Below are 24,395 nucleotides of genomic sequence, written 5' to 3' on the forward strand. Positions count from 1 at the left end.
TCCGAATTGCCTCCGAATCGTGGCACGTGGCCTCCGAATTGCCTCCGAATCGTGACACGTGGCCTCTGAATTTCCTTCCAATCGTGACACGTGGCCTCCAAATTGCCTTTCAATCTTATCATGTGGCCGAATTGCCTTCGAATTGCCTCCGAATTGCCTTCGAATCGAGTCACGTGGCCTCCGAATTGCCTTCGAATCGTGTCACGTGGCCTCCGAATTCCGCAATCGCTCTGATACCCGAATTCTTTATTATCTAAATATTTATGTTACACACGTAAATATTTCGATGCAACGTGATCCATATGCAGCTTTACTTGTAATAACAATTATAATAACAACGTTATTAGCCAACGGGATAAAACCTTTGTTACGATGAGCAATAATATGATGACAGTCACGCAAGGGCGGATGAAATACAAGAACTTGAAACTGAAAAGAAAGGAAAGAGCAGAAGAAAAGAACACGTAATTAAATATAAAAACTTGAGGGAGGAGGGGGGGAAGAGAGGAGAAAAGAAAAGAAATTTTATGCGAGCGGAGATGAGAACGAGCGACGGGGCGATAGCGTTATTATTGTACAAACGAATAAAAGTTTAATCTATTGCTTTAATCATGTAATCGCTCTGTCATCCGAATGCTTGCGTTGCTGTTAGTACCATTTTTTTGCAGGATATACGCACACTTATTAACTCTCCGCTACGCGAAACTCGTGTGTCACATTGGATCGTCCGCAGCCAATTCAGTCAATTTTGCGAACGACTGTCGCTCGAAAACCAGCAACAGTATCGACACCGAAAAATTCGAGGATATAATTCGAACACTCCAGAATATCGTTCTTTTTTTCTCTCTCTTTTATTGGTACTCGATATCTCGCTTCCGAGTATATCGAATTAATTCTTAATTTCATTCTTCTCGCGACAATGTCGCTTTTATGAATAATGAATGCGAGACGATTTAGCGCGACAACGGAGAATTGCGAACGATAGCGATGAAATTGATATATTTTCAGCAAATGTTACAACATTTAAAACGTAGTCTTTGTACACTGTTTACTCGATTCACCGATTCTCCGTCATTCGATGTAAGTTACGCTTTCGTTTTTGTCATTGTAAAAAAAAGAGTACAGTAAATTCTCTCCACAATAGCCCTCAGCTTGTAAATAAAAGTGTGGACAATGTTATATTATATTAGATATATTATTTATATTATTATTATATTATTATATATTATTATTATATATTATATATATAATATAAATAATATATCTTATATAATATAACATTGTCCACTTTTATTTACAAGCTGAGGGCTATTGTGGAGAGAATTTACTGAACTTTAATATAATAATATATATAATAATATAATAATAATAATGTATAATATATAATAGTAATAATGATAATATATATATTATATATATAATATATTATTATTATTATTATTATATATAACATATTATTATTATTATTATTATATATAATATATTATTATTATTATTATATATAATATATTATTATTATTATATATTATTTATATTATAAACAATATTATATTGTTTAGCCGTGGAATGGAGAAAATATACGTTCCCAAGCACTTGAACAAAAATAACCGACTAACTACATATAAATAAAATAAATTCGAATAAAATTTTCACGCGACGAAGGGTTCGCACGTGACCGAATCGCCGTCGAGACATCGAGACGCGAATGCTCGCGAGTACGAGGTCGTAAAAAATTCAAGCCACCCCCGCTTGTCGTCGGAACCCTTCTAGAACCGCGTTATCCACCTTCCATGAAAAATGCACGGCTCCTTTGTTGGTCGCTCTATTGCGCCTCCACGCCGCCTCGTACCCTCATCCCCTCGTCGGCTAATCTCCTAATCCCCTCATCCCGATATCCGCGCGTCCTTCGAACGAGCCAAGAATATTATGTATAATAACGCGCCGCAAAGTTGCAGAAGAAAGACCGTTGAATGAACTTCGGCGGACAATAGCCGGCCACTCTGGCTACAATAAATTCTCATCAATTGTCCCGCGGCTTGTAAACAAAAATTAATAATTTGGGCACAGACGAGACGATTATAATTCATCTTATTATTATTATTAATATTATCTCATAGCCGGCTACTCTGGCTACAGTAAATTCTTATCAATTGTCCCGCGGCTTGTAAATAAAAATTAACAATTTGGGCAGAGGCGAGACAATTATAGTTCATCTTATTATTATTATTATTATTATTATTATTATTATTAATATTATCTTATAGCCGGCTACTCTGCTACAGTAAATTCTCATCAATTGTCCCGCGGCTTGTAAATAAAAATTAAAAATTTGGGCAGAGATGAGACAATTATAGTTCATCTTATTATTATTATTAATATTATCTTATAGCCGGCTACTCTGGCTACAGTAAATTCTTATCAATTGTCCCGCGGCTTGTAAACAAAAATTAACAATTTCGGCAGAGGCGAGACGATTATAGTTCATCTTATTATTATTATTATTATTATCTTATATTATTATTATTATTATTTTATTATTATAGTTACTGACAATCAGCAACTGTGAAAATGAACCGCGAGGCTCGAATAAATAATCCCACAAATAAGTCCTATAAATTGATTAATCTTATATTTATTTATACTAATTATTGTATATCTCATAATTACTATTAATTATTACAATTTCTTTTTCGAAAATCAACTGTAACTAAGAAAGACATTTAATAACAATAAACGCCTCTAATTAATTAAAATATCAAGAAAGTTAGTTTCACAAAGAAATTCAAATGATAAATAATATACTTTCAATTTTGTTGACCCTTCTACGGAAAAACATATCCATTAAACTGATTAACTATATTCTTACAATTTATTTTACTAAATTGATCTTATTGATTAATTCCCTCACGATTAAGTATTCCATGATATAATATCGAATAATTATATTTTGAATGAATTGTTAAATCTATCAAAAAAATTCTATTCAATTTTAATTATTTTTATGGTAATAATAATAATAGTAATCCTAAAATTAAATTTATTAAGACTTTATAATTAAATTTATTAAGAATTTATAATTTCCCTATATTTTCAGTCCAACGAGTCATATATCAATTAATTTATCATTATCTTTAATAATATGATTAATACTTATACTTTATGGTCATATCAAGGTTGCATTAAGGTCTTCTTTTTCCAAAAACCTATAAAAACGAGGCTCGAATGATCATCTCCACTCTCCCCGAACTGTCCATTTTCCTTTCCAAGTCGAGGGACAATCGTAGAGAATTTCCAGCACTTTTCTCCCGTCGCGCAACGAACGCCGCGCGTCGCACCCGTCGCGACGTGGATTCGCGTGGCCAACAGTGTCTCGTCCGGCACGTTCAAAGTGTTTCGGAACTTCGAGAAGCCTGGGCGAGGAGACGTTCGTCGTAGGAAGCCGGAAGTCGAGCAGCGAAGCAGGACGAGAGGCGAAAACCGTACGCGGAATCGGTCGGATTCGATCGAGCCCCCGGGAAAATGAAAGGAAAACATGTCCCGCGGACAATCTCGATCGGGCGAAGAGCTTTTACATGCTTCACGGTCGCGTTGGTTCTTTAATAGATCTGTCAGTCATCTGTGCTCGGCGACGGCTACGACGACGTCGACACGTCGCCGAAGTAGCGGAAGTCGATCCCGATCGCGGGTCACGCGCCGTCGAAAAATAAACCGCGGAGAGAAACGGGAAACGATCTTCTTCTCATTTTTGTTACGGGCATCGTAATATTACCCATTCTCGCGGCGTATTACTATTATTACCATCGCGTATCGATTATCACACTCGTTAAAGACCGTCCTCGTTAACGTCGCGTCGTTTAAAAGCGCGCGGCGCTCTTCGCTCGGGTTCGTTTAACGACAATTAACGTCTCTTGGTAATTATTCGTGATATGCCCCCTTTATGTCAATAGCAACCCGCGCCACAGAGAATCGAGCTATTATGTTTGACACCGTCCTATGCCATTGCAAATCGTGTACCGAAGGGAATAATAAAATGGCGCTCGGGTGTAACGGCGCGCGACTCTGCGCTCCACTCCACGCGATCCTATTGCTCTCGTTCCCGTTCTCATTCTCTTTCTGCTTTCATTTCTCCTTCTCTTTTGACTTTCCTTTCTCCCTCTCTCTCTCCCTCTCTCACTCGATTCTCTGCTTTTTCTTTCTCTTTCTCTCTTGATTCTCTGCTCTCTCTCTCTCCTTTTCTCTCGATTCCCTGCTCTCTATCTCTCTTTCTCCCTTGATTCTCTGCTCTCCCTCCCTCCCTCTCTCTCTCTCCCTCTCTCACTCGATTCTCTGCTTTTTCTTTCTCTTTCTCTCTTCATTCTCTGCTCCCTCTCCTTCTCTCTCGATTCCCTGCTCTCTCTCTCTCTTTCTCCCTTGATTCTCTGCTCTCCCTCCCTCCCTCTCTCTCTCTCTCTCTCGATTCCCTGCTCTCTCCTTCCTTCTCTCTCAATTCTCAGCTCTCTATCTCTCTTTCTCCCTCAATTCTCTGCTCTCCCTCCCTCTCCCCCTCTCTCGATTCCCTGCTCTCTCTCTGGATTCTCTAGTCTCTCTCTCTCTCTCTTTCTCTCGTTCTCTCCCTCTCGGTTTCTCGTTCCCATTCTCGCTCCAATTTTCGTTCGCGCTCATCCTCGTTCTCGTTCCAATTAAATCGACGCTTCGTCGGCAATACCAGCGCAGCATCGGCGTTCCCGGCGAAACAATCGACGGGCTGTTTATATGGGATCATTAGTCGCGAACACCGGCGAAACGCGGCGTAAACGGCGTCATGATCCGGCACGAAAATTTCTCGCGAGACAAGACCGATGATCGGCGCAGCTTCCGACGGGGCGAAGGGCTGCTGCGGCCCGCGGCGCGCCGCGCCGCGACGCGATCGAACGGCGAGAATAAACGTGGATCGTGTGTGTGTGTGTGCTTACTCGTGCAGATACCCTCGTCGACCTCCCGCGTGCTGGGCAACAGATTTTTGATGACGCACTGGAGCCCGTCCGCGCAGCTTCCGGAAAAGCCGAACAGGCCGCCGCACGGCTCTCCTTCGACGCGGGCGCATACTTTGCAGCATCTGAAAGCAGAATATTGTTTTGTTCGAGCAAAAGATTTTCAGCGTTTCGATAATGTTACCTGGAAGAGCGTAAAACAGCGTTTAATTTTTATTGTAATCGTGCTTTATATTGGGTTGGCAACTAAGTAATTGCCGATTTGTTCAATGAAATAAAAAATTTCTTTTTACTTGGAACGAAGTTTAATCTGTAATGTATTTTCCATTTTGTTCGATGACCTTTTGCCATCTCTCTGACAACTTGAAAATTCCACGCTCGTAGAAAGTCTGATCCTTTTCGGCCAAAAACTGAGTTAAGTGAGATTTTACAGCGTCATCGTCGTTAAAAGTTTTACCACGAAGGGAGTTGTCCAGGGATCGAAATAAGTGATAATCCGATGGCACGAGATCAAGGCTATATGGTGGGTGTAACATCAATTCCCAACCAATATCCATGAATTTTTGCCGCGTGGACAAAGACGTGTGCGGCCTAGCATTGTCCTGCTGGAAAATGACACCGATACGATTGACCAATTCTGGTCGCTTTTCCTTGACCGCTGCATTCAATTTGTCCAGTTGCTAACATTCACACGGATAATAAAAAATAACATAATAATAATAATAATAATAATTTTATAATATAACATTTACGGATATCATAAAAATGGGAGTGAGAAACATCTATAACTGAAATCGGCAATTACTTAGTTGCCAACCCAATATATCGACTGCGATTTTAATGACAAATATGGATCTACATAGATAACCTTGACATGACCATAAAGTATAAGTATTAATCATATTATTGAAGATAATGATAAATTAATTGATATATGACTCGTTGGACTGAAAATATAAGGAAATTATAAATTCTTAATAAATTTAATTATAAAGAATTAATAAATTTAATTTTAGGGTTGCTATTATTATTATTACCATAAAAATAATTAAAATTGAATAGAATTTTTTTGATAGATTTAACAATTGAACATACATACCCTGAAGAAATGAATTTGTGATAGAAATGATAGAGATACAGTAAATTTTCTCCGATTGTCTCTCAACTTGTAAACAAAAATGGACAATTTGGGAAGAGAAGACAAGACCTTGATATAACTTTGACATAACTAAAGTTAACCTTGACATAAAGTATAAATGTTAATCATATTATTAAAGGTAACGATAAATTGATTGATATATGACTCGTTAGGATGAAAATATAAGGAAATAGTATTAGTAAATTCAATTTTAAGATTGTTATAATTATTATTGTTATTGTTATTGTAAAAATAATTAAATTTGGGTAGAATTTCTTTTTTGATAGATTCAAGAATTCATTTAAAATATTATTAAGAATTCATTATTCAATATTATTCATGAAACATTTAATCGTGAGAGAATTAATCAATAAGATCAATTTAAAAAAATGAATAGTAAGAATATAGTTAATCTAAAATATATATATTGTAAATATAATCTAAAAATATATTATTTATCATTTCAATGTTTTTGAAACTCCTTGTTTTGTAATTTTAATTACTTTGAGTTGTTCATTATCATTAAATGTTTTTTTTCTTCTTTAGTTACAGTTGGTTCTTGAAATAAAATGTAATAATTAATAGCAATTATGAATATATATATATACAATAATTAATATAAATAAATGTAAGGTCAATCACTTTAGAGAACATATTTGTGAGATTATTTATCCGAGCCTCGCGGCTTATTTTCACAGTTGCCGACTGTCAGGAACTATAAATCCGAGCCGCAAGGCTCGAATAATCGTACTCCCTCTTCCAGAATTGTCTATTTTTGTTTCGGACAATTCGAGAATATTTCCTGCAGCACGAAATTAGCGATTCTATCGACGTTCAATAATTTGAGAATATAATTTGGTCATTGCAGAAGGTCGTTTCCTTTATTTAGAACTCGATATCCTATTTCCAAATGTATCAAACTAATCTTCAGTCATCCAGATTTAGCGCGATTGATCCATTTCACAGGACACTTCAAATTGTTGACGATAACAGCGAAAAAATATACACATTCGCGGCCAATTTTATAATATCCAAAACGAATTTACATAAACTGTTTACCTAACCTAACCTGACTCGCCGATTCTGCATTAACTCTGTGTATAATGTTCACACATTAGTTATTATATATATCACATTAATTATTATTCCGTATCGTAAAAATGTTCTGTATCCTCTTTCCCATATACACAAATAAACAAAATTAATAAATCGCCAATCTCACTTTCTCAATAAACAAACGCGCATCGTCATTTCGACCCGTTGCAACAACGAAGATTCAAGATCCCCCCTCCCCCCAGAAAGTTGTCAGATTTAAAGAGAAAAATCGGAATTTTCCGGGTAGCGAACTTCCCTTGTAAGAAATCGAACCGCCGTGGTTTGTCGCTCGGGGCTGCGCGAGGGTGGCAAAGTGGGGGCGGCAAGGTCGACTCATAAAACCTTATCGAAATAAATACGGTTGTCCTCGGCGCTATGAAAGCGGGTCGAAAACGTATCTAATAAAGCCACCGGCATTGCAGCTAAATGACGTTTCAGTCGGCTTATGCTTGTATTGACCGTCACGAGGGGGGCGGATGGGGAGCAGAGAGGGTGCGGCGGAGAGGGAACGCTGCGGATGGTCCGAAGTTAACGCTCGCCGCACGCTCGCGAAGGGATCGAGCGACGATGGAAAACGCCGGGGACGCTGGGAACGTGGGAACAGAGTGACAGGAAATACGAGATGAAAAAAAAAGGAAAAAAAAAGGAAAATACGGGGGCAGAAGAAGAACCGGCGGCGCGCACCGCACAGAAAATATCCGACTGCGACGAGCAATTTTATTACTTCGCCTCGCAGCACGGTCGTAGGACAATCAATCCTTTTATATTGCCTTCCCCGTCCCCGCTGCCCCCCTCCTTTTCCTCCTCCTCCTCCTTTTTCTTCTTCCTCTGCTCCTTATCGCGCGCCACCGACAACCAGCGAGCCCCGCAAAGCAGTCCTCCCGGCCGATGGGGGACGCGACGCGTGTAATTCGCGTAACTCGACCCCCCCATAGTTTCCCTTTTAATCAAGCATTTACGGCATTCGTTCCGCGTAGCAATCAGCCGACTTCAAAGCGAAGTTATTACGGGAATGCGCGGCGATGTTTATGCAAACTCGTGTTTTTATAGAGCCTCGTTTGCGGGAGAAGGGGGCGAGTCGGCCGTCCCCGCGGTTCGCTTTCTTCGCGGGCCGTGGCCGGGTTTCGCGCGTCGGGTTCGCGAAGAACCGTTTCGCGGCGCTGAAATTTTCCCGCGCCGCGCTTTATTCCGCGCCGCGCCGTAAACGTGTCCTGTCCCCGGGAAAGGACTGTCCGTCCGGTTGTTACGCGCGGAGCACGCAAATTGGAAAGCTCGCATCCGCGAGAAACCGACGGCGGAGATCCGGCGGAAAAATTTTATTTCCCGCCGGTAATTTTATTCCGCTGCCGGCTATCGCGCGGCTGTTTCGCCGCGGGCTACGTAGTCCGCGGGCGCATTTGAATTTACACGCGGCGGTCCCGCCGAAAATCCGTTCCGGCGGTTTTCATCGAGCAGCGCGATAAATTGCGCGCGCGGAGCGAACGGACGCTGCTAAGTAAGCCCGGCTCGATGATAAAATTGCGCGGAACTTCGCGAACCGGTCGCGAAACGCGGCGAGATTTTTGGGGGTTGGCGGGAAAGTAATTTCGGTGTTTCAATGTGAAATTTAACTGGAGTTTTGACTGCGCGAGAAGTGAACTTTCATCGGTCGAATCGTTCGAATTCTTTGGGATTTCGATCTCTTTAACAGGAAACTTATTTATCGATGACTATGATAATAGTTATAATGACTATAACAATTATCCACGAGATCATAGATTTTTGTTCATGATTTTTTTCGTTACGATGAACTTCGACGCGATGCATACTACAGGGTGTCCCAAAAATGTCTCGCAATCCGAAAGTAGGTGATTCCTGAGGTGATTTGAAGCAACTTTTTCCTTAGCGAAAATGCAATCCACGGCTTCGTTTACGAGTTATTAAGGAAAAACAGTGACCAATCGGAGGCGAGATCATTTGGCGCGAGACGGCCGAGCCAATGAGCGCAACTGGGCTCCGTGCACTCGTTGACTGGGCCGCCGCGCGCCAGCCGAGCCCGCCTCTTATTGGTCAGTGGTTTTCGTTGATAACTCGTGAACGAAGCCTCGGAGAAAATTTTCGCAAAGGAAAAAGTTGCTTTAAATGACCTCAGGAACCTCCCATTTCCAGATTGCGAGACATTTTTGGAACACTTTGTATACACACATTTTCTGTATATCTATTGGATTGGCGGGAAAATAATTTCGGTGTTTCAATGTGAAATTTAATTCAAGCTTTTACTACGCGAGAAATGAACTTTAATCGGTCGAATCGTTCGGATTCTTTAGGATTTCGATCTCTTTAACAGGAAACTTATTCATCGATGACTAGTGAAACAATTATCCAAGAGATCATAGAAGATCTTTGTTCGTGATTTTCTTCATTACGATGAACTTCGACACGATGCATACTATACAGACATTTTCTGTATATTCATTGGATTGGCAGGAAAGTATTAATTTCGGTATTTCTCAATGTGAAATAAAACTCGAGTTTTCACTGCGCGAGAAATGAACTTTAATCGGTCAAATATTTTCCATTCTATTCGATGACCTCTTTTGCTATTTTTCTGGTAACTTGATGATTCCGCGCTCACAAAACTTATGGTCTTTATCGCTAAAAAAACTCGATCAAGCGCGATTCGAGGCTATCGTTATTATTAAAATTTTTACCATTTAGAATGTTTTGTGAGCTTCGAAATAGATGATGATCCGACGGTGTAACGTCGGGGCTATATTCGACTACCAAAGCCGAGGACAAGAAACTTATAACTTCAACGAAAGAACGACGATGCAAGCGTAAAAAAACGCTGTCTATTGTTGCAACTCGAAATGACTTTCTTGCCAGCCCGATACACGTACGTATCGCATAGATTGCGCGAGCAAAACCGTGAAATATCGCTCGGCAAAAAAAGGTAAAGCAATCTTCTTCGCGCGAGCTGAAAAAGAAGCGGTTCATGGAAAATTAGTTACAACCACGGACACGGAAGCTTAATGTTTTAGTGTCAAGGAAATTTTTAATGCGAGCTGCCAGTCTCGAGGATTTCTTTTGCGGTCCTCCTTCCGTTTGCGGGCGAAGCATAAAGCGTTAATCGTAAAGCGTAAAGCGCAAAGCGTAAAGCGTTAAGCGTTAAGCGTAAAGTGTAAAGCGTTAAGCGTTATTCAAATGCGCCTGCATGCACAGAGGGAAAGAGGAATCAAATTGTACGAGGCAGTTCTTAACTTTCGCTATGAACGACGGTGTTTCGCGTTGAAATCGTTGCTCGGGGGTTCGCCGGGCAACGGCGTTTCTAACGCGAGACTGCCATTTTCGCGTCCACGTCCGCGAACCGACTGCTTCTGATAATTCCATGGTTCTACGAGAAAAATAAAAGATCCGTCGACGCTGCTCCGAAAGCTACCGTCGGCGTTCGTACCGATGCAAACGAGGACGTTTTCCGTCTCTGGAACGAATCAGAGGCGTTCGAGGCGGACGATTCGCGACATCGTCAGAGGTATACAAGGTAAATTCTCCGCAATTTTTCTTCAACTTGCGAACAAAATTGGAGAATTTTGAAAGAGGAGAGACGATTGTTCGGGTCTCGCGGCTCGGTTTTATAGCTGCCGATTGTCGACAATTGTAAAAACGAGGGGCGAGGCTCGGATAATTGTATCTTCTATTTCCAAGTTGTATATTTTTGTTTACAAATTGAGCGTCAATTGCAGATAATTTAGTTATTAGTTTAAGGTTCTGTCGATCGCTTGGAACTACAGTAATGTCTCCCTAATTGACGCTCAGATTGTACATAAAAATGGAGAATTTGGAAAGCGGAGATACGATTATTCCGGGTCTCGCGGCTCGTTTTTATAGCTGCCGATTGTCGACAATTGTAAAAACGAGGGGCGAGGCTCGAATAATCGTATCTTCTATTCACAAGTTGTCCATTTTTGTTTAAAAGCCTAGCGTCAATTAGAGAGAATTTATTTACTAATTTAAGGTTTTGTCGATCGCTTGGAACTAGAGTAATGTCTCTCTAATTGACGCTCAGATTGTCCACGCAAATGGACAATTTAGAGAGAAGAGAATACGATTATTTGAGCCTCGCGGTTTATTTTCATAGTTACCGAGTGTTAATAATTATTAAAACGAGATGCAAGGCTCGTATAATCGTATCGCCTCTTCCTAAGTTGTCCATTTTTGTTTATAAGCTGAGCGTTAATTAGAGATAATTTAGTCATTAGTTTAAGGTTTTGTCGATCACTAGGAACTACAGTAATGTCTCTCTGATTGACCCTCAGATTGTCCACGCAAATGGACAATTTAGGGAGAAGAGAATACGATTATTTTAGTTTCGCGGTTCATTTTCATAGTGACCGATTGTTAATAATTATTAAAACGAGGGGCGAGGCTCGAATAATCGTATCTCCTATTTCCAAGTTGTCCATTTCTGTTTACAAGTCGAGCATCAATTTGGGAAAATTTACTTACTAGTTTAAGGTTATGTCGATCGCTAGGAACTATATGTCTCTCTAATTGACGCTCAGATTGGCCACAGAAATGGACAATTTGGGAACAAAAGATACGATTATTCAATCCTTGCGATTCATTTTTATACTTACGAATTGACAACAACTATAAAACCGAGCTGCAAGGCTCGAATAATCGTATTTCTGCTTCCCAAGTTGTCCATTTTTGTTTACAAGCCACATGTCAATTAGAGAGAATTTTCTTACTATAATAGTTTAAGGTTATGTTGATCGCTAGGAACTACAGTAATGCCTCTCTAATTGACGCTCAGATTGTCCACGAAAATGGACAAATTAGGAAGAGAAAAATACGATTATTCAATCATTGCGATGCATTTTTATACTTACGAATTGTCAACAAGAATAAAAAACGAGCTACAATGCTCGAACAATCGTATCTCCTCTTCCCAAATTGTCCATCTTTGTGCACAATCCGAGCGTCAGTTAGGGAGACATTACCGTACAGCCAACTTCAAGCGAGAAAATATAATTAATAATACGCAGATGACCAGAAACAATGCGCAAGTCAAAACCGGCACATCTACGATATTCTGCGGAAACGCGTGGGTTCGATTTCCGCGAAATTGAAGCTCCGATCGAAAACCGATTCGGTTGTCGACAATCGGCATTGTCGGTTGTCAGTTGTCGGTTGTCTATCGTCGATTGTACGGCGGCAAGCCTTTTTCCGATTCGGTCTTCAGAGTTGAAATTTGGCACGGAGGATTTCCGCCTGTCAACCATCAAACGGTGTAATATTCGTTGAAAAATCTGCAAGAGTAAATTCGTGCCGTCTCCTCCGGCCGGGTCCGTTTATTTATCGCAGCCACGGAGATGCATATTTGATGGAACGTATTTTACCAAAGCTGCAAGGCGCACCTAACATTTTTATCGGTCGCTTCTACGGCGGCAGTGATGTGAAATTTTTAGATTGCGGATATTTATGCGAAATTAAAAATTTTCTGAATAAATAGTACATAAGAGCAGAAAAAAGCTGAATAAAAAATTCAGCTCGGACTAATAAATATTGTTAATCGACGCTTAAATGACCGCGCGTTATTTCCCGCCAACGCTCACGTTTATCGATAAACGGTAACAATAGAAACGTAAATCGCAATAATCGTATCTCCTCTTCCCCAAATTGTTCATTTTCGTGTACAATCTGTTTCTGGCGGATACCTATAATTAATGAAAAAGCCGTTCTTTTTTTCTACATCACAAAATATTCTTAGTAAATAATCTCTCGAAAGGAGCGAAAAAGAAAATGCGATGCAAATAAGATCAATAACAAAAAAAAACAAGAGAAAACGGAGGAAATGAAGAAAAACAAATTAGGAGCAAACAGAAGAATATTGGAAGAAAAGGAATGTATAAAGAATGAAAGAAACAAGGGAAGAATATGAGAATAACGCAAGACATATTTTTAGAAAATAAATAAACTAAAACTACCCTTATTATTTTAATGTATATCATGGTTGTATGTTACAACACCAAGATTTTCAAATGCCACAGAGTAAAATATAGAAAAGCGAACATTTTTTCAAAATCATGCTGCGTTTTAATCGCTTATATTATTATTAATATTAATACTGTTGTTAATTAATCGTTATAAATTTATGATACGTGTAACATGAAACTTTTAAGCTGGTCAGAAATGGCACTAAATATAGCCATAACTGGTGTACAAGTGGCCACAAACGTTGCGATATTACGTATTTAACTGTTTCCGTACCGCATAAATTCTTGAATCATTTCATTAATCTTTTGCAAATTAGATATCGAAACTATATATAATATACATTATTATAATAGTTATATATTAATATATATAGTTATAATAGTTATAATAGTTATATATTAACCGCTTCGTTCTCACGGACGCGTAAACACGCGCCGCGCTACCGTTCACGCAGCCCCACAGACGCGTAAACACGCGCCGCGTTATCATTCACGGAGTCTCACGGACGTGTACACACACGCCTACTGATTTGCTCCGTCTGGAGAGACTAAGTTTGTGGTTAGTACTAATTTGTAATTTCATTTAGTGTACGTTTGACTGTTCTGCAAAGATGACCACCATGCGACGATCTAGAAATCGAATTATTAGTGATAGTAGTAGTGAAAGTGAAAGTGCTGTGGAAAGTGATATGACTGACGAGGATGTTCCTTTGTGCGAAAGATGGAAAAATATTTTACGCCAAAGAAAATGGAATATTCCTACTGCCACGCAAAATTTTACGCCACAAGTTTGGAGGTACAGCGATTTACATCACGGTGTGTTACCCCAATCTGGTATATCAGAAGATAGTTCTTTTCTTCAAATCTTCAAATTTTTTTTTTGTGAAGAACTCATAGAGTTAATTGTGAAGGAGACTAATAAATACAGCCGAAAGCAAGGTTTCTCCAGATCTCAGTTTCATGTATCTAGTAATGATTTGCACTGTTTTTTTGCAATTATTATTCATATGAGTATTGTTCGCTTGCCGAAGATGTCCATGTATTGGAATACAAAGGCAATGTATAATTTTGTGTTTATTAGACAAATCATGTCAAAAAAAAAGTTTTTCAATATTTTGCGATTCCTTCATTTCACTAGTGTTGATGCAAATAATAATGAAATTAGAAAGACCGAAAAAATCCAATCCGTCATGGATATTCTTATTTGTCGTTTTCAAATGGCATATCGACCAAGACAGAACATTGTAGTCGACGAAAGTCTGTTATTATGGAAAGGCAGACTTTCTTTCAAGCAATACATTAGCAGCAAACGTGCAAGATTCGGCGTGAAATCATTTATTTTAGCCGAATCAGAGACAGGATATATTTATAATTTGAAATTATATGATGGACGCATATCAAATGAAGGACAGTCCAGATTAGGAAAGTCGGGTTCAATTGTAATGAATTTGTCAAGAAATTTATTAAATGAAGGACGAACCATATACTTAGACAACTGGTATACTTCCCCCGCATTATATGAGGAGTTACATAAATATAAAACACATGCGTGTGGTACCGTTCGAATGAATAGAAGAGGTTTGCCATGCGACGAAAAAATAAAAAAAATAAAAAGTTTGAATAAAGGTGAGCTGACAGTGCGCTATAACAAATTCATGACATTTAGTGCGTGGAAAGATAAAAGAGTGGTAGCGCTTCTCAGCACCGTACATACCCCAGAGTTGGTAGCCACAGATAAAGTTGATAAAAAAACGGGGCAACCCATTAAAAAACCAAACGTAGTGTTAGCTTATAATATGCACATGGGTGCTGTTGATCACACAGATCAAATTTTACATGGCATTGGATCATTTAGGAAAACAATCAAATGGTACAAAAAGTATTTCTTTTATTTATTAGATATTGCTATATGCAATGCACATGCAATTTGGAACTGCCTCCATGTAAACCGAAAAAGTTTGTGCGAAGTGAAAGAAGATTTAATATTGCAGTTACTAAATAACTACAACGATCCAACAGAGAATTTTCATCGGAAAGGAAGGAGGAATCATCTTCATCCATTGCGACTGCAATCTAGATGTTTCTTAAAAAAATTACAGCCAACAAATAAGAAATCTATGCCGATGAGACGGTGTGTATGGTGCAAGCAACAATCGATTCGCAAAGAAACCAGATATCATTGTATCAATTGTGATGTTGCATTATGTGCAGTTCCTTGTTTTGAATTATATCATACAGAGCAATAATAAATTTGAAATATTTTGAAATCAATGTTTATTACTTCTATATACCGTTTCCAAAATTAACACTTTTCCAAATTAAACTCTTTATCTAATACTAGCGTGTTTACGCGTCTGTGGGACTGCGTGAACGCTAGCGCGGCGCGCGTATACGCGTCCGTGAGACTGCGTGAACGCTAGCGCGGCGCGTGTATACACGTCCATGAGAATGAACCGGTTAATATATATAGTTATAATAGTTATAATAGTTATATATTAATATATATAGTCATAATAGTTATAATAGTTATATATTAATATATATAGCTATAATAATTACAATATATATAACATAATAATCATAAATAATCCATTAAAACTCGCAAGTTAAAGACTATAAAAACATTCCCCTCGAAATTCACATAAATCCCTTAACGTAACCGTCAACCCTACCATCCGGCCGGAAGAATGCTCGCGATCACCCCTCGATGCCGACAAGAGGCGCGTACAAACACCTGTGCACATACACACGGAAATCAGAGCGAGAGACACGCGCGCGAAGCTCGATCGCGTACGGCGCGCCGCGCGTTTCGCGGTTCTCGAGCACGAAAGTAGAAGAAGCGGCATAAAATTTCGGCGATCGTCGCTTCCGATCGATCCGGCGTTCGAATGCACGCGCATCACACGAATTCCGGCATCCCTTCGCCGTGCCCTATTTTCCTGCCGGAACATCGAAATAAACTTCCCCCGGGGGCCCTCGGATAAAGAACCGCGCCCGACAAAGAGCAGAATTTTCGTCTTGCCCAGTGCCGCCGCCGAGAAAAACGGCGCCCTTGTTTCGGCTGCGGATTTTAATTGCACGCGGAACGATTATCGGCCGTTCGAAGGGCTCGAAGGGATCGTTCTGAGCGGAGCGGAGGGCAGCGATCCGTGCCGCGCGGGTGTCGGGACGCGACGTTCCCAAAAATGAAGATTGATATTTCGCGAACAAACGCGCGCGGCGCACGCGGGGCCGATAAACTGCCGGCCGATAGGAGCCTATGAGCTACGCTCTGTACGTGTATACACATACTCTCTACTCTATATTCTACGCTATTTATCATGTACGCGGTCAACGGACGCGAATGGATTCGATAAGCTCGCTCGCTCGCTCGCCGCGCTCGCGCTTTTCACGTCAAGACTGTCCAGATCGAAATCAACGGATCGAAGCCTCCGATACGATTCTTTTATCTTTTTTTCCCTCCCCGTTTTGTTTTGTTTCGTTGCGTTTCGGGGTTGCGTATCGCTGTGTAGTATAGCTGCATGTGCACCGGGCACATTTCCCTAACACCGGCGCGGGTCAAACGCTGCACGAATGACAGTCGTGGTCGCGTCTCCGACAGCCGACTGCCGAACGTTTCAAACGGCTATCGCCGCGCCGCAGCGAATCGACTTCATAGAATACATGCATGCACACACGGCTCGAGAGGTTTAATCGGTTTTGGTGGCAACGGAATCGAGCAAAAAGAACACCCCGGCGGAATACCGCCGAATCGTTGCGAAGGTTTCGCTCGAATGTGCACGGGTCGCAGCGGCGGCGGCGGCTGCGAATCGAAACCGGCCTCGGAGTCTGCGAATACCGGATCACGGCTCCGACTTTCTCGTGGAATAGCGAAACGATCGATACGTTCGTCGAAATAAACGTATGACGAAGCGATTGCAAATCAATGGCCACGTGTAGGCTTGTAAGAGGAATTATATGGATTCGGTGGAGCAAGTACAGTGATTTTCTCCCGGAAATGCGAAATTTCGGGTTGCTGTGAATTTCCCTGGGCTCAAATAAAATAATGAAATAAACGTATAACGAAGCGATTGCAAATAAATGGCCAGACTTGTAAGAGGAATTATATGGATTCGGTGACAAATAGAAATCTGTGGAGACAGTACAGTGATTTTCTCCCGGAAATGAAAAATTTCGGGTTGCTGTGAATTTCCCTGGGCTAAAATAAAATAATGAAATAAACGTATAACGAAGCGATTGCAAATAAATGGCCAGACTTGTAAGAGGAATTATATGGATTCGATGACAAATAGAAATCTGTGGAGAAAGTACAGTGATTTTCTCCCGGAAATGCAAAATTTCGGGTTGCTGTGAATTTCCCTGGGCTCAAATAAAATAATGAAATAAACGTATAACGAAGCGATTGCAAATAAATGGCCAGACTTGTAAGAGGAATTACATGGATTCGGTGATAAATAGAAATCTGTGGAGAAAGTACAGTGATTTTCTTCCGGAAATGAGAAATTTCGGATTGCTGTGAATTTCCCTGGACTAGACCTACGCCTATGTGATTTATTGCTACGTCGATCCTAAGGGACGACGAAGTTGGTCAAAGTTATTTTTAATTTTCCCGGATGTATTTTTTTAAGTAAATCGTGGAAGATGATGCAAAATGATCCGTTTGCCTTCGAATCGCAGCATGTGGCCTCCGAATTGCCTTCGAATCGTGGCAATAAAATAGAAATGAAAGAGTTGAGTCATCGTTTTTATTGCAACATTGCTATGTATTCACATTAATGTACCTACTTATTTCATGAATCGTTGAGTTGCAAAAGTGATTCTCGGTTTTCCAAATTTTTCCAAATGTATTTGCAAGGAGCATACAAAAAGTACACTTATTTCATGGTTCGTTGAATTGCGCAAGTAATTGCCGGTTTTTTAAGAAGCATACAAAAAGTACACTTATTTTATGTATCGTTGAGTTGCGAAAGTGATTCTCGGTTTTCCAAATTTCTTAGTAAAAAGCATACAAAATGTGTAATTATTTCGTGTATCGTCGAGTTGCAAAAGTAATGACCCGTTCCCCAAGTTTCTTAGTAAAAAGCACAGAAAAGTGTGTGCACACTTATCTCATACACCGTTAAGTTACAAAAGTAATTACGCTTTCCAAAATTTCTTGTTAAAAAGCATACAAAATGTATACTTATTTCATGTATCGTCGAGTTGCAAAAGTAATTACCCGTTCTCCAAGTTTCTTCGTAAGAAGCATACAAAAAGTACGCTTATCTCATACATCGTTAAGTTGCAAAAGTAATTTCGCTTTCTCAAATTCCTTGCTGAAAAGCATACAAAAAGTACACTTATCTCATGGATCGTTGAGTTGCGCAAGTAATTGCCGGTTTTTTAAGAAGCATACCAAAAGTACACTTATTTCATATATCGTTGAGTAGCAAAAGTAATTCTCGCTTTCCCAAATTTCTTAGTAAAAAGCGTACAAAAAGTACACTTATTTCATATATCGTTGAGTAGCAAAAGTAATTCTCGCTTTCCCGAATTTCTCAGTAAAAAAACATGCAAAAAGTACACTTATTTCACGCGATCCTCGAGCTGCAAAATTAATCCTCGATTCTCCAAATTTCTCAGTAAAAAGCACACAAAAAGTACACTCGTCGCATGTATCGTCGAGCTGCAAAAGTAAATTACCCGTTCCCCAAGTTTCTTACTAAAAAGCCCACAAAAAGTACACTTATCTCGTACATCGTTAAGTTGCAAAATTAAAAAGAATCTCGTTTCCCCAAATTTCTCGCTAAAAAAGCATACAAAAAAGTACACTTATCACACTTATCCCGGAGCTGCAAAAGTAATTCTCGGTTCTCCAAATTTCCGAGCAAGTACCGCACAAAAAAGTACGGTAAAGGGATTTCATCCCTTATTGCGCGGCATAGCAAAAGTAATCTCTGCCCGTCGAATCACACAGCTAACAAAACCGCCGAAATCGCTTTCGCGGCAACGCGACGGATGCGCAAAAAAAAGAAGAAGAAAAGAAAAGCAAAACTAAAAGAGGCAACGAACTACACGCACTTACGAAACGCGTGTTTTCATACGCGACTCCTCGCCGACGCTAATTCGCGATGAAAACTTTATCAAGGGTCGAAACGACCCCGCAGCATTCGTCTCGCGCGAAGCATCGAAGGCCAGCCGTCCTCGGAGGGTTAACATAAATAACTCGTCTGGCGCATCCAGCGGAGGATAGAGAGCGATTTGCCGTGACATGAAAATAGAAACTAGCGCAACTCACCCGCAGGGGTCCGAGGTAAGGCCTCCGGGGCAATCCTCGTCCGTAAGAACGTCACACTCGAGGGGCGAGCACACACACGAAAGAGCTCTTGCGACCGCGACCGAGAGTACCACGATGCCCCCCAGCAACAGCAACGAGGCCCTCATTTTTCTCCTCCCTTTCGAGCCGATCTGCGGCCCCCGCACTGCACGCACCGGCTCCTCGTACCCTTTGCTTATAGTCCCTTTTTCTCCCTCTCCCACTTTCTCTCTCTTTCTAGAGAAATAGATTTCTCTTTCTTTTTCTATATGACTTTCTCTCTCTCTCTCTCTCTCTCTCTCTCTATCTCTCTCTGTCTCTCTCTCTGTCCCCGATCACGAGAAACACGCGAACGAAAGCCTCCCGCACGTGTTACCAGTTCATCGCGACAGGATATCGCGCGGCGGCACGGTGCATCTCGAATTCACCACCTGCGGCACAGTTTCGACACGTGCGGCACACCGTTCCTCACCGTTCGCCACCGTTCGTTCGCCGGATCTCTCGGCCGGGATGATCGCGGCGGTGCACGACGCACCCTGCACGCTGACACGCGGTGTCTACGGGCCTTCTATCGAGTCCGGACACCCCTCCGCGGATCCCACGCGAGACAAATTGCACTGGAAACGGGAGAGATCGACGCGTCGACAGGTTTGACCGCGCGGCTCGAGAACGAGGCGTCGTCGCAACGAACGAAAGAAGTTCTTAACCGTTCGAGTGAAGTGAACTAAAAAGCGATCGCGCTGTTCGGATCTTGTGACGCGATCGAACTTTAGCGACGCGCGTACGTCGCGTAGCTGCTCTTTTTCGTTTCTTTTTTTTCTTTTCGTTTTGCTCGTCGATCTTGGCGAGAACGATCGCGCCGCTTGATTCTCTTCGCGATCGATTAACCCTTTGCACTCGAAGCTATTTTAACTGTAAATATAAAATCATTTTTCTCACTTATAGTATTATAATATTATAGTATTATAGTATTATAGTATTATAATATTATATTATTATAGTATTATAGCATTATAGTATTATAGTATTATAGTATTATAATATTATAGTGTTATAGTATTATAGTATTATAATATTATAGTATTATAGTATTATAGTATTATAGTATTATATATTATAGTATTATAGTATTATAGTATTATAATATTATATATTATATAGTATTATAGTATTATAGTATTATAGTATTATATATTATAGTATTATAGTAATATAATATTATATATTATATAGTATTATAGTATTATAGTATTATATTATTTTTTTTTTAATGATAAAATGCACACATTTTATGCATGCGAAATTGATCCTTGGGACTCGCACAACAGAGTTACACTCTTAACAATTTTTAAAATCTAAACTTCCTTAATATAAAAATCGTCTTAAAACGTGGCATAACAAATTTCAGCGGTGCCTCTGAGTCGCCACTCGGATGCAAAGGGTTAAGACAAGCGCTATCACGCTGTTCGGCACTCTTTTCGACCGTGTTTTCTGAACAACCCCTGGGACTCGAACGGTTGAGAAACGAAGGACGATGACACCGAGTGCCGGCCGCGAATCCGTTGTTGATTTAATTTAATAGCAAAAGTAATTCTCGATTCTCCAAATTTCTTAGTGAAAATCTTAGTGACAACCGGTTACGCAGATCGAAATCGAACGGGCGCGCGAAACGCGAGATAGAAAATTCGTTGGAAGAATATATTGGGATTGTTATTTTTTATTAAGAATATAAAGGGTTGTTGTTATTTTATTATCAACTTGCAACATCGTTAGGGAAAGATATGAATATTCGGCGATTCGGATATTTTGCACCTCGAAATCGATTCGAGAAATTCGGACTTTTTTTAACGATTTAAGAAGCTGCGATTTGTTACACGACCGGTTCGAATTAGCGTAATTAACCAGTTAGCTGTGGCGCCGATTTTTCAGAGCGCGCGCCTGTGTTGGATCAAGAAGACGGTTTCGTTTCGTAGAATTAACAAAGATGCGAATATTCGGCGATTCGGATATTTTGCACCTCGAAATCGATTCGAGAAATTCTGACTTTTTTTTATGATTTAGGAAGCTGCGATTTGTTACACGACCGGTTCGAATTTGCGTAATTAACCAGGTAGTTTCGTTTCATAGAATCAACAATTTTATTATCAATATTTACTCGTTCGCTTAACGTTAACGCATACTGCATACGTAGCGAACGAAAAAACCGAACGAAAGAAATCGAACGCTTGTAAAAGTTACAAATTCAAATTGTTGCTGCAGAGAGAGAGAGAGAGAGAGAGAGAGAGAGAGAGAGAGAGAGCGGTATTCGGCGAAGCAAGGAACGATAATGGCACTTTGCACGTCGAACACCGATATCTTGATTCTATTCCAATCTTAATTGCATAACAGCATAAACAACTTCGCGTAGGATTCGCCTGAAAATATTCTAAACCTCTTGAAATTTGAGAATTCGTTCCTGTTTTCGCTAAAATTACAACTTGAACATCAAACCTGCCACCGTCGTAATGACCGATTTTTAATTTAACGATGCAACGAACTTTAAAGACTTTTCTTTTCTAATCTTATCTTTATAACAATGTAAACAATGCGAACACCTTCCTGTAGAAGATCGGCTTAAAAATATTCCAAACATCTTTGAGAATACGTTTAATAACAAATTTGAGAATACGTTTCTGTTTTTCCTGAAATTATAATCTAAATAGCCAACGGTTATTTTTATTTTATTATACTCGTTAATTATTATATATATAAAAAAAAGAAGAATTTATATAAATCTTTTTATTATATTCGTCGCGAATAAAGCGACTAAATAGTCAACAATTATTTTTATTTCATTATACTCGTTAATTATTACATATAAAAACAGAAGAATCCATATAAATCTTTTTATTATACTCGTCGCGAATGAAACGACTAAATAGCCAACAATTATTTTAATTTTATTATACTCGTTAATTATTACATATAAAAACAGAAGAATCTACATAAATCTTTTTATTATATTCGTCGCGAATAAAGCGACTAAATAGTCAACAATTATTTTTATTTCATTATACTCGTTAATTATTACATATAAAAACAGAAGAATCCATATAAATCTTTTTATTATACTCGTCGCGAATGAAACGACTAAATAGCCAACAATTATTTTAATTTTATTATACTCGTTAATTATTACATATAAAAACAGAAGAATCTACATAAATCTTTTTATTATACTCGTCGCGAATAGCGACTAAATAGCCAACAATTATTTTTATTTTATTATACTCGTTAATTATTACATATAAAAAACAGAAGAATCCATATAAATCTTTTTATTATACTCGTCGCGAATAAAGCGACTAAATAGCCAACAATTATTTTTATTTCATTATACTCGTTAATTATTACATATAAAAAAAGAAGAATCTACATAAATCTTTTTATTATATTCGTCGCGAATAAAGCGACTAAATAGCCAACAATTATTTTTATCTTATTATACTCGTTAATTATTATATATTAAAAAAGAAGAATCTATATAAATCTTTTTATTATACTCGTCGCGAATAGCGACTAAATAGCCAACAATTATTTTTATTTCATTATACTCGTTAATTATTACATATAAAAAACAGAAGAATCCATATAAATCTTTTTATTATAATCGTCGCGACGCAAAATACCGCCACTTCTCCGTGACGAGTATACTCGTCGGGCACAGCTAACTGGTTAAATAACGAGCGCGGCGAAAGCGGACGCGGGGAACAGCCGCATTGCCGCATACGCTTCTAGAACCCCCGCGAATCCTCGTTACAACACGCTCGAATTTCGTGGAACCGCGGCGAACGCGAGAACGCCGTTCGCAACGAGTGCGTTTCGCGTCGCGACGGATGCGGCTGCGGTGCAACGGAAATCGCTGGTGCACGCCGCGATGCACTGACTGCGGATCCGACCACGCGTCGACGACGGTTCGACGACAGAAAGGTTCCGCGAAAGAAACGTCGCTTCACCCTCGTTAAAGTATCGGCTTTAATCGACGTCTAGTCCCGCGACGATCGTTAAAGCGTGGATACAACGTGCCGCGCGTCTACTTCCGGCTGTTTAACCCTTTGCACTCGAAGCCATTTCAACTGTACATCATAAATAATTTCTTCGACTTACAGTATCTCCATTTTATACGACAAAGTGCATTTTATGCGTATGAAATCGTGTTTTGCGGCGATCCGTACAACAGTTACACTTTTAGTAGTTTTTCTAAATCTGAACTTTGTTATTAAAGACATTTTCCTGGAACGTGATCTAACAATTTTAGCGGTGCCAAAGTGTTTTACACTTGTAACACAAAGTGTTTTACACTTGTAACAATTTTCGAGTGCAAAGGGTTAATTAAGGACGCTGTTCGTCGAGGACGCGGTCGGCCGACGGGACGACGATCGAGAAGATTGTATTATACTATACATAGAAATCTCGCGCGTCGTCGCCGCGATTAAATCGCCGGATCGGCCCGCGACCGGACGCGCGACGGCGGAGGAAAACAGCACGGGAAATCCGCGAGGCGCGGACGCCGATCCGAACTCGACAGAAAATGCGTCGCCTGAAAAACGCAGCCTTTCGTCCCCCCTCCTCTCCCCCCCGCGGATAGAAGATATATTTACGAGGATCGTTTGGTCGCGGGATATCATAGTAGTCGCGACGGAAGCCACGCTTCCTTCGATTCTACGCTGTCCCTCGCGCTCATGGCAACGTCGTGCACAGCGCGGATCGCGCGCGGTTCGGCGCGGATATATGTTCGACGGCGGAATCGACGACGACGGAATCGACGACGTTGTCAAACAAACAATCGCAGACCGCGGCGAGGACGCGACGCGCTCGATCGACGAAACGAACGTGTACTGGCCGACGACGACGATCGGCTCTCGCGGCGCGCAGCGGCG

At 40.1% G+C, this 24,395-nt stretch overlaps 1 protein-coding gene and 1 long non-coding RNA gene across 5 annotated transcripts in view; one reads left to right on the forward strand and one right to left on the reverse strand.

The window, feature by feature from the left end:
- cmpy (crimpy) overlaps nt 1-24,352 on the reverse strand; it is a 350,040-nt gene extending 325,688 nt beyond the window's left edge. Inside the window, exons 1-3 of one of the 4 annotated variants that reach the window (XM_033485565.2) lie at nt 24,117-24,352; nt 19,459-19,713; nt 4,953-5,095 (exon numbers count right to left, since the gene is read on the reverse strand). In XM_033485565.2, the coding sequence (XP_033341456.2) occupies nt 4,953-5,095; nt 19,459-19,604 (289 nt within the window). In that variant the 5' untranslated portion in view covers nt 19,605-19,713; nt 24,117-24,352. Of the gene's footprint in view, nt 1-4,952; nt 5,096-19,458; nt 20,094-24,116 lie in introns of all 4 variants that reach the window. The other 3 variants (XM_076523852.1, XM_076523853.1, XM_076523854.1) reach the window with 3 other exon arrangements.
- LOC143259876 (uncharacterized) lies at nt 13,664-15,448 on the forward strand. Its single transcript, XR_013033901.1, has 2 exons — nt 13,664-15,051; nt 15,173-15,448. It is a non-coding gene; the product is annotated as an uncharacterized LOC143259876 (long non-coding RNA).
- Nucleotides 24,353-24,395: the final 43 nt, after the last annotated feature.

This window comes from Megalopta genalis, chromosome 7 (genome assembly GCF_051020955.1).
Source record: "Megalopta genalis isolate 19385.01 chromosome 7, iyMegGena1_principal, whole genome shotgun sequence".
NCBI classification, from domain to species: Eukaryota; Metazoa; Arthropoda; class Insecta; order Hymenoptera; family Halictidae; genus Megalopta; species Megalopta genalis.